Genomic DNA, 11,070 nt, shown 5'->3' on the forward strand with positions numbered 1-11,070 from the left:
GACGGGGCTACATGTAAAAAAAAAAAAGGTGAAATTTCCTGGTTTAACAGTGTTGATGTATGTATACAGCCACCAAAGTAAGCACCCAGTGGATGGTGATGAGGGTGGCTTCCCCTCAATCCCCTCTTCCCCATCCTGCATGCCCTGCAGTAAATACTAAGTGCCCCCCGGTGACCCTCCCAGTGATAAATAACCCTTAAGGTTAACCACGTTTGAAATGGAGCTGTGAGGCCCATTATAGGCCTCGGGAGTTTTTCCTGACATCTTCAATATGTTATCTGTATGCCCAGGGACTTTAGCCAGAGCAACATGAACTGGCCCCTCTTTTGTGTCAGGAGACAAGGAAAATCTCTTTTTGACCTGAGAGTGTTGCATTTTAATCCTCTTATCTGCATGTTCAGCGTACGATATTCACACCGGTTACATGGGTGGATTCACACCGGATTGATTGTGCGTGGGTGTGGTTAATTCTGTTCTCCTGGAGATCGTACCGCAGCCGTGCACATGAGCATACACGTGTGTGTGTGTGCACAGATGGCATCGGGTTAGCATGGTTCCATGGAGTCTGGTAGGAGGCTAAAAAAAAAAAAGAAAAGAAAAGAAGATTGGTTTGTATCTCTTCCCGGCTGCTGGTGATGTCTGCGAACATGTCGGGAGTCTTAAGATGAGCTGATTCATGTCGGTGTTGGAAGTGAGATTAAACTGACATGAATAACATGTATTTCAACAACACCGCACATTTACATAAAGATAGCCATATCTTCAAAGAAAGGAAAATGTGTGTGTTATCACAGCTAAATTAAATGAGTTGTTTTAGATACATACTTTATAATTTATGTACACATAATTATACGTTTTTCAATAGTTAATCTTCATAATCTAACAATGTGTGGTTAATACTGTAATGCTTTGTTCACGTGGCCTTTTCACTATCACGCTATTTCATTTATCCTGACAGGAAGTTCAGCTTTTGTTCCGTGTAGTTTTTGTACCATAAACTTTATTTCTGACGGACAGTACAAGACATCTATAAACTGCTTTTGATCAAAGAGCAGAATCCTATTTAATAATCCACCTCTGAGAGGGAGAGAGCACGACAGAAGATTAATGTCACGTTACCAAAAGTATCGTATCCTCTCAACTGAGAGGGGAAACATATCTTCTTCCATTTGGGAGACGCAGTCATATGTTTCATAGCATATTATTTAAACAAACACTCACATAGTTGTTGATAGGTTTTTTTTCTTCAAAAAATAATACAAATAACAAGAAAAGTGTGTTGCAGTCTCCACCTGGTGGAATCATAATTAATGTGAGCGTTCTCTCGCTCCGCTGCTTTATGTGGTCTCAACACAACGTAATATAAAAGATTAGGACACGCTGGCCTTTGGTTGTTCCTAGTGGAACGTAAAACAAAGTACATTTAGCATGTGCATGCTTCTTTATGCTTCTAATTACTCAACTAATTACTCATGATGTGCTATTATAGGCTAAGCTGCAGCAGTATAAACAAGTGGACATGTGCTCCACCTTTCCCAGCTGCAGCATTAATGATGCTAACACAAAAATACATCATTATTCTGAAATGGTTCTTTAACTTTTGCTACTATAAATTATATAGGTGCCTTTGAGTAAATAATTTAAGTATTATTATTGTGATGCTTATGTATTTTTTTTATATATATATATACTGCAGTGTATCTGCCGTGTATGTCCTGGTGATGAATATTGTATCGGGAAGATATGGAGGGGAGAATAGTCAGGGAAACATATCAGGCACAATGATTGGTGTCTTTTATGAGAAGCTTGACATAAATGTGCAGCCAATGATCTAAATATGTTATTCACTTTTCCTCACATAGATGCTTCTGAACCATTTAACACTTGGGTTTTATGTTTTTTTTTGCTGATAGTGGACGATAATCATGCCCTCAAACATAGCCAGATGGTGATATTTGTAATCTCAAAGTGTTTGCGGTCCGGTTAAATGTACAGTGATGTTGAACCTTTCAAAAGCTTTGATGTCCCACACTAAGACATGCTTCTGTATTTAAACTGAACTTTAAAAAAAATAAATAATAATAATATCATATATATATGACTATGTACATGGTTCCCCGAGGAGAATGTCCTGGTGGTGTTTTGTGTAGCAGCTCCACCATGTGGTACAATTCAGCCATTACAGGTAGCCGCTGGGAACAAGGTGAGTCAACCATTACATATCATACAGTAAATATATCAGCTAGTATAAGTTCAGAGTAAAACCACTGAACAATAGAAAGGGTCACTGTGTGACACCAAATGTGTACTTATTTAACACACCTCTGTAAATTGTGCATATGGCTGGAGCGTTCAACAGTAAGAATTATTAATTTCAAAGGTTTTATTTAAAAGAATACTGACAAAAATGCAAACTGGGGTTTGTACAAAGCAAATTAATCACAGGGCACACGACACACTTGCAACACAAAGTAGGCTATACATTTCAAGAATAGTAGATTAAAGCACCATTTTTCAAAACTAGATTACAAAATGCAAAACCAAAATAAAGACATTAATTGGCATATCAAGTACAATGATAATAAAAACGTCATGAGTTTATTAAGACTTCTTAAAATGTCTGTAGAGTTTCTCATTTCCTTCAAAGAACAACACAGATATTCAGAGTAAGGCACGTGATTCAAAGCATTGGGACACTCAAAATAAAGAGAATTTAAAGCTTGATACTCTGAGATTAAGGGACATCTCTTTGGCACAGCTGCATGATTTGTGAGAGACAAAAAAAAGTCTATCACGTAAATGAGCATGACAATGTTAACTTGACAACAATATGTACAAAATGTATGTAAAAATGTTATAAATATGTCTAAAAACCACAGACACTATGTACATCTTTGTACTGAAGCAAGGCAGAGATTACTCGTCTTTGGTATCACACATGATGGATTTGTGGAAGTCGGGCGCCAGCATGCGACAAGAAATCACATTTAAGAACACTCTTTTAAGACAATCTGTCACTGCAGGTCGACGTGTATTATTTAACACTGTTTGAAAAATCGACAAAGCAAACAGGTGCGATATATTTCAGGATGTGATGGGGGACTTAGTGGATCCTGAAATACAGCTACATGTATCCCCTGCAGTGATAAATGTCTCCAATTTAGTGTTGAAAATGATTGGTGACACATGCACTTTTGTCGTATTGTTGGGATGTCAGTCAATGGTCTGTGGGCAGTAGGCACAGTGCGATGTTGTTGTAAGGGGGGGGTCCCCTTACTACCCCTCCTCTTTTCTCCTCTGCTCTCTCTCTCTTTCGCTCATTCTTTCTTCCTCAGGACGATATAAATGAGCCCGCTGATGAGACACAGAGGGAACGCCACCCAGGCCAGCACGTAAGCGTAGCCGAATTGAACGCCGGATCCGTCATCCGGACTCATCACGGTGTAGATGATGGCCGCGCACATCACAAACACACCTGGGGGGGGGGCGAGAAGAGAGGTGAGGGGGATCTGAGGGCACAACGCAGACGACCTCCGCTACTCCACCCCACATCTGCTCAGGGGGGAGTGGGGGGGGATGTGACCCGGTCGGCGTGCGATGACGTCATACTCACTTGCCAAGATCTGGAAGACGGCCGTGAAGAAGAAGCGTCCGCCCTTGACCAGTTTGAAGAGCTGAAACACGAATGCAATGAGGGAGAAGAAGCAGAAGAGCAGGGACAGGATCATGAGGGCCTGCACCGCCTGGATCCAGTCTGGAAGACGAGATGGAGAGCATTCATTTAAACACATTCAGCACTTTTAAAAAAGGCAATAAAAAGGCATAACTTAGGCAGTTTTTTTTTTCACCCAGGAATGCCGACTAACCTTCATTGCTGGCGGGCTTGCAGTGGTAGCCTCCATTAGTTGTCATGCAACTGTACCATAGATCTGTGGTACTATCCCCACCTACAGACCAGGCCTGGTAAACACAACAACACAGTGACATTCAAACACACTGCAGCATCCACAGCACGGCAACGACAGATAATACAGTTAAACCACAGTCCTGCTTGTTCACACCACGCCCCCCCCCCCCCTGTTCTATTCTGCTTTTGTTGAAAAAGGGGGGAATTGAATAAAGTGGAAAGAGGACAACTTACGCTGGCTGCCGTCGACACAATGAGAAGAACGAGAATGATTAAGTGCAAAACAAGCACTCCGAGCAGGAAGAGCAGCATCTCGCCAAGTGGATCTAGAGTGAGAGAAAAACAAGTCAATCCACGTGAGTTCACCGTCTCTTCAACAGCAAAAAGAAACCCGTTATAAGCGTGCAGCCGAATGGGAACTCATCTGGCCGCCAGAGGGCGCTATTTCCTCACTTGTTTCACCAACCCGCAGTGTTTACCTCAATGTGAAAGTCTCCTCTTACACGCAAACGTAGAAAAAGGAAGGAAGGAACTCTAATGTCTTCCCGATGGGGTCTAACTTGGTCAATGTTTGAGTTTCAAGTCAGGCTGCTGTCATGAAAACTCTCGAGCTTGATGTCACGATGTTGAACTTGAGATCGATCCCTACAAGATGATCCCCCCCAAAAAAACAAAACAACGACGTCGCTACAACTATTGATCCGCGCGCGACGCGTGTTTAACGCGTGACGAGCTCGAGAGAAGGCGGTCGACGGGACTCGAGAGAGGCTGTTCCCCGAGTAATCAATGCCAGCTGCTGTGGAGAACCCAAGCGCGAGCCATCCGCACGAGGCACACATTCCAGCGTGTGTAGTGCCGCCGCCGCCGCCGCCGCCGCCATGCGCGAGCCTCGAGCGCAACTTAAAACTCTGGTACGCGTATGTCTGCGGCGCGCACGCGAGTCACGCAGGTAAAGTAGCGACACACAAAGTCGTGGAAGGAAAATCACCCCCCAACCAAAAAAAAATAAAAGTCGATTTAAATTTAGTCCAGAGGTGGTGACGTCCTGTTGTGTGATTCGAAAAAAAACAAAAAGAAGGAGGAAAAAAAAAGTAAATAGACCTAAAAACTGACTAAAACGGAAAGAAGTCCAACACATTATTCCAACTTACAAACAGGCGAAGCACAGAGGGGTTTGTATCCGTGAGAAGAAAAAAGGGAGTGCTGAGAGTCGGGACAAGTATCAGCGAGGTTCTGCTCCTCTCGACTCCTTTCTCCTTTCTCTCTGCAGCTACTATTCCAGATGTGGCGCACACACCCCAGTCAGACTCTGTCTCCGCCCGAGAAACACCGCCCTGCAGGCCCCGCACGTCACCAGAGGCCGGTCCTAGAACCCCTTTTTTCTTTTTTTCTTTTTTTTTCTTTCTTCTTCCCGTGGAAGCCTATCATCTGGATTGTTCTTTAAATCCATAGGATTGTTTGGAGATTCCTATGTGCAAACTGCAAAGCCGTAAAAAAATATATATAAATATGACTCTCTGCGTTTATGCCCGAAAGACATCCATTATTTCCCTCCTAACACATCAGTATGACATAATCAGTAAACACAATACAATGAAGGCATGCTGTGTCTGTGATTCTCAGTGATTTTATGATATACTGTATTTATAGTGAATTTATTATTAAAAAGAGCCTGATCCTGCCTCCCAAGGTGTTAACTGTTCCGCAATATATATGTTAATGTTTGTTCCTCTATAGGCCACACCTGAAATCCTAACAATGGCACTAGCTGTCAGGACATCGAGGATGGCTTGATGATCTTTTCCCAGATGGTTGGAGGTGACTGGACAGCCCTCTGACCTCCATTGACTTGGCAGAACTCAAATGTGCAAACTGAGCTTCATAAACCACACATGTCCAGAAGTGTTCGGTCCAGATGGTGTGTGTGTGTGTTTGTTTGTGTGTGTGTGTGTGTGTGTGTGTGTGTGTGTGTGTGTGTGTGTGTGTGTGTGTGTGTGTGTGTGTGTGTGTGTTGTGTGAACGAGCCAGCCCTCCTGAGGCCCTCGCGGTATGCCCAGAATGCCTGCGTGTGTGAAGCAGTCCTCCTGTTTACTCCTGCGTCTGCAGAGAGAGACGGGAGAGTCTGTCCAGCGCCCAGAAGGAGTTAACGCACTGCAATGTTTCGGTCATGCTAAATTGATGGAACGGCTCGGGTCTCGTATGCACACACGATTCAAGGATGAGTGCCAAAGATCGCCTGCCACAGCCCGCCGTGGCTCTGCATCCCCCATCACGCTGCTGGCCTCGCAATGACAACGTTGTAAACAAACCAGAATCCCAATGACAGCAGTGACAAGAGAACACATTCGCTGAAACCACCCGAGAACAAACCTGATAGTGATCAGCAACCTGCTGGTAGAGAGCACAGCCCGTGCCCCCCTCTCTCTCTCTCTCTCTCTCTCTCTCAGTTTTTTGGCGCATCAGGTGGATTCCTGTGGCCTGTATTAGTAAACATATGAGGGGAGGAACTGTAAGCTGCTGCCCAGGCTCGCTGTGGGATGGAGGGGGCAGAGAGAGAGAGAGAGAGACGACCACTCAGCTGGACGTGATGCTGTTTATGAAGATGTAATTGGTGCAGTGGTCAGGTGGAAGGCAGCGCCAGCAGCAGGGCGACAAGTCAAACCTGGCTGCCCGGCTGGAACAGGTGTGTGAGGGGAGACTATAAATGTCTCACATGCTCCTCTTAATCAGCTGGAGGATTCACACACACTGCTGCACCGTTACTCACAAAGTGGATCTATGCAAAGCAGAATAGTTTATGTCTTAACAATCAAAGAGATCGCTTACACACTCAAAGGTCTTGTGTTGCTGTCCGTTAGGAGCTCGAATGATACGGCTGTAAATGAAGTTTCACTGCAGTGGACAAAGTGCCCCACCTTTTTTTTTTCTGCAGCTTTATTCGTTTTAATAAGCTGTGAAATTGCACTAATTATATCATGGAAGAGTGGTTGGATACTTACTAAAAAACATGCACATATTGCCTTTTTAGTGAATCCCATTTTTTTGTGAAGACACTCTAAAAAATGTGTGTAGATTCTCACTTTTTACCCTGCGTGCTTATTGGTGCAGCCGGGGAATGCAACCACACCTTTGAATAGTTATGATCTGTCTTACATGGCTGAAAGCACTGGAAACCATCAAAAAGCATTGGCCCTCAAACCCATTTTAGGAAAACACACGGCTCCTCTTCTTTAATTCTTCTTGTGAAACGTGTGTGTGTGGGATTACAAAGCAAACAGGCCGGAGTCGCTCACCGCCGGTAACTTTAGTCACAGCCATTGTGGCGAAGCTGCAGTTGAAATTTAAAACCGACACACCCTTCATTGAGAGATTCACCCGGCGAGCTGTTTCAGAAAGCTGCTCATTTAAAAAGTTCAAGGTTTGTGGATGTAAACTGGAGTATTTTCTCTTTCCCTACATGGACCTCGTCGGTGCTGCACCTTTAAACAGCACCGCAAGCAAGACAGCTGACCTAAATCAAAGTCAGAGTCATAAGTAATGCTCTGACTCTAAAATCTCTTTAATAGGAAACCATATAATACATTTAAGATAATACATTTACTGTGTGGATAATGAACGTGTCGCCTATATTCTTACAATTATCAATGATTTTGTTCTTGGCTATATGGCCACTGAGATGTGTATCTACATTGTGTATAGCTACAGTGTGTTTGGAGGTGTTGAGGGCTGGGAGTCATGGCGATGAGCTAACTTTCAGTTTCGTTTTTTTTTTTTTTTGGGCACCAATGCAAATCATGTCAGGTTTATGATTTGCGTATTCAAAACCACGGTCGGGCCAGTGCTTAACTCTAAAGTCCGGTCAGGGCTTGTGTTGCAGCGCAGGTGTGTGATCGTAATGGCTCGCTGTCTGGTGACACAGTGAGTCAGCCGCAGTGTAAGCCCGGCCCTGGAGTCCAGCGCCAGAATGCAGGAGGGGCCAAATGACTCACTGTTGCAGCTCCAATAGCAAACGCAGGACTGAGAGAGAAAAGAGTGAGATAATTAGGATTTGGACATGACCCCGGCTTGGCTGCTTGGAAAACGTCTTCATGGGACAGATGGACAGTCAATTTTACTTGTGGGAATATGAAGGAATGGTGCAACGCCTCGTTGCTCCTTCACGTATGGAAGCCACTGCCAGAAACGGAGGAAACACTAAAGCTCTGAAGTCAGCCTGGTCAAATGTCATCTGGAGTAGCTGACAACGCCTTACCGTAAAAACAAAACGATATCTCACTGGACATCTCTGAATCATCACAGCTGGAAAGCATTGGGATCTACACAGCTGCTCAGAGAGCTTGATCACTTTTTGATATAGCTTGTGTTAGTTCGGCTTGTGCGTGTCGTGGCCTGGTCTGATTTGAAATGTAGTGTCAGACGCGTCACTCAAGTCTCCTCGAAAACCATCGACATTCGTGTGACATTCCTCTCACGGATGCATTCTCTTGCTTTCCGGGATGCGCGTGTCTCTTTTACCTTCCGCTTCCCGATTCTCAGAGGCTTGCCGTGGCCTCTCCGTCGCCGCTCTCGGTGTGTTTTGCGTTTCACACCACATCGTGACTATCGGATGACATCCCACGGAACCACGCAGGAGGAGCTGGAGAGGAGCCCTCCAGAGCCAGACCCGGGTTAGAGGATGGCACACGTGTAGCTGGGCCGCGTGCAGCTGTTCACACACAGTGACACTGGTGCTAGACTGCATGCTTACACGGACCCTAAACGTGCACTAACTGCACTCACAACTGCACGCTCACTGCTGACCAGGCCTCAAGCTGTAATACGCAATGTCTGCTCCACTATCAAAAGCATCTCTGCAGTGTGTGTGAAGGCCACACGCAGGTCCGTGTGCAAGTGATGGATCACATTAGAGCATCCGTGCCGTGCGTGCCCCCGCCTCACCGGTCTCATTTTAAACTCCGAAGCTCCAAAATGCACCGTGTCCGAGATGAAGATCTCCATTGGTTGGGCGTGAAATCCGATAAAGCAGGCCGAGATGTTATAGAGGGGAGAAAGCTTTGTTTCTATCCCTTTTTTAAAAACAGGCCTGTCCCTTCTTGTGAAGGAACGGCAACTAAATAAATCAGAAACATACGGCATGAGAACTCCAGATTGTGGCACCCTAGTGATCCTAAACATGTGCTAATCATTAGCCCCTGGCTTCCTGTTGGAGCCGATGTCATCAGCACACACATCCCAACAGCAACAGGCACGACCAGCATAGAAACTGTTCCTTCGAATCAGAGGGAAACTGGCCTCGGGGGTTTGGAATGGTGCAATAAAAAGCTGTGAAAGAATTTGAATCATTTCTAAACAAACACGATCTCCATGTTAGTTCATTTTAATTCCAATCGAATATGTCAGCACTCTGTGGTCATGCGATTCAGTGTGCTGATCTGCAGCTAAAAAAAATACCTCTTCAACTCCCAATAATTCTTGTCCTCTCGTGAGCGGTGGTTTTCTCATTCCTGCTGAGCTGCTATCTTTTCCAAAGCAGTGTATCTGTGAAGGAAGAGCTGCGTCTAGAGTGAATATTTTCTTTCCTTAAGTGTTGCCAGCACTTTTGTAAATTTGGTCTAACTGGAGAATAAGGAGCTGCCTCTAACTGCCTATTAAGGCATTTACTTGTTCTAGCTTTATAGAAGTGACACACAAAGCTGCTTCTGGGGTCAAAGGTCATGATAAACAACTAGCATTGAGCTCATTTACTTGTGTTTATATGGCTAGCAGTGTGTGAGAGCAGCTCTGGTACACTCAGGTCATCAGGAGGTTTTTACATTAAATGTAAGGCAATGACTATTTATTATTAAGTATGTGTAAAACAGTTGGGAGGTGAGTCAACAGATTATTAGCACAGGGACAGCTAGTAGACAGCTAGTTGTCTTGTGTGAAAGAAAGGAGGCAAAAGGGTTGAAAAAAGGCCATCATTAAGCATGCTGCTGAGCGAGTTGTATCTATATCTACATCTGCCATCTTAAGTTATCTTAAGTCATCTGACTGCTGATACGAGAAACTTGATAATGGAATCCCGTACTGTTTTGGTTTCCTGTCTGTATTTGGAAGATGATAAACGTGGTTTGCCGATGGGGAATGTGGTGATACACATTTAACAGCAATGGCTGTCCATTGCCCGTCTAGTGGCCTGGCCAGAGGAAGCTGTGGCCAGGCCGTAAAGCCTGGCTTGCAGCAGATCATCTGTGTCGTACGTGCACATCTGTCGGCATCGGTCTGGACTGCAGCCCGAGTGGCCACTCACACACACCACGTGCACAGAACCCACTGATTGTGGAAGAGTGAAGGAAGGGGGGGGGGGTGAGAATGCATTGAGAAATTCTGGCGGACACAGAGATGTGCTACAAATCCCCACATGGACATAGCACGCAATGGTATCATGGCGCTGAGTTATACACTAAGTTATATTAAATAATATAAAAAAATATTGAACTGCTAGCTGGACGAATTGCAATGACATGTTGTAAATACATTCATGACCTTTCCTCTGCCACTAGCGCTACCAGCAGGTTACTATTTCAGTTTTTGTTTATGTCTCGACATCCATTACTGTAAAACTTGGTACACACATTCATGTCTTCCTTAGGATGAATTATCATAACTTTGCAGATTCCTTAACCTTTCATCTCGTGCCAATAGTTCAACATTCTCATTTGTCCAATTGTTGTTTATGATTACATACCTGTAAACTAATGTCACTCTCATAAGCCAGTTAGCACACGTTAGCATGCTACCATGCTAATAAGACAGTGACGGCCTCACAGAGTTGCATGGCTGTAGACTCGTCTTAATACCTTTTCATTATTTGTTTTGGAAGAAATAGAAAACTAGATTGGTAGCAAACTGCGATAACCTCCATGACTGAGCACCGACAGACTTCGCCGAAGAAAAATCTCTAAATATATATCATAGTGCTGGCTATGTTATTCGATTCTGAGACGATATCTTTAAGATGTAGTGCTTAAACAAACCCACAGTCACTGCTTATCACGAAGGATGCGTCCAAAAATGAAAACACAGATTTGACAGATTAGCTTGAATCTAAAGTAACTGCGAGACAACTGAAAGAGTTTTTCACATCTATGAAGGAGGGCACGGGGAGAACAACTTGATCT

At 44.3% G+C, this 11,070-nt stretch overlaps 1 protein-coding gene across 2 annotated transcripts; it reads right to left on the reverse strand.

The window, feature by feature from the left end:
- Nucleotides 1–2,365: 2,365 nt before the first annotated feature.
- LOC117735689 (peripheral myelin protein 22-like) lies at nucleotides 2,366–5,219 on the reverse strand. Of its 2 annotated transcripts, none has more exons than XM_034540500.1 (5): nucleotides 5,059–5,219; nucleotides 4,142–4,233; nucleotides 3,867–3,960; nucleotides 3,614–3,754; nucleotides 2,366–3,475 (listed from the first exon to the last, which is right to left on the reverse strand). In XM_034540500.1, the coding sequence occupies exons 2-5, from the start codon at nucleotides 4,217–4,219 to the stop codon at nucleotides 3,318–3,320; spliced, it is 471 nt and encodes a 156-aa protein (XP_034396391.1). In that variant the 5' UTR covers nucleotides 4,220–4,233; nucleotides 5,059–5,219; the 3' UTR covers nucleotides 2,366–3,317. The 2 variants fall into 2 exon arrangements, with proteins under 2 accessions (XP_034396391.1, XP_034396392.1); XM_034540501.1 differs by lacking the exon at nucleotides 5,059–5,219 and adding an exon at nucleotides 4,387–4,813.
- Nucleotides 5,220–11,070: the final 5,851 nt, after the last annotated feature.

Source organism: Cyclopterus lumpus, chromosome 8 (genome assembly GCF_009769545.1).
Source record: "Cyclopterus lumpus isolate fCycLum1 chromosome 8, fCycLum1.pri, whole genome shotgun sequence".
NCBI lineage: Eukaryota > Metazoa > Chordata > Actinopteri > Perciformes > Cyclopteridae > Cyclopterus > Cyclopterus lumpus.

Excerpts from the sequence above, each read along its gene's own strand:
- LOC117735689 (XM_034540500.1), bottom strand. The coding sequence starts at position 4,219 with ATGCTGCTCTTCCTGCTCGGAGTGCTTGTTTTGCACTTAATCATTCTC. Across the intron at positions 3,961-4,141 it reads TTGTGTCGACGGCAGCCAGC|GCCTGGTCTGTAGGTGGGGA; the intron begins GTAAGTTGTCCT and ends TGTGTTTACCAG. Across the intron at positions 3,476-3,613 it reads CGTCTTCCAGATCTTGGCAA|GTGTGTTTGTGATGTGCGCG; the intron begins GTGAGTATGACG and ends CCCCCCCCCCAG.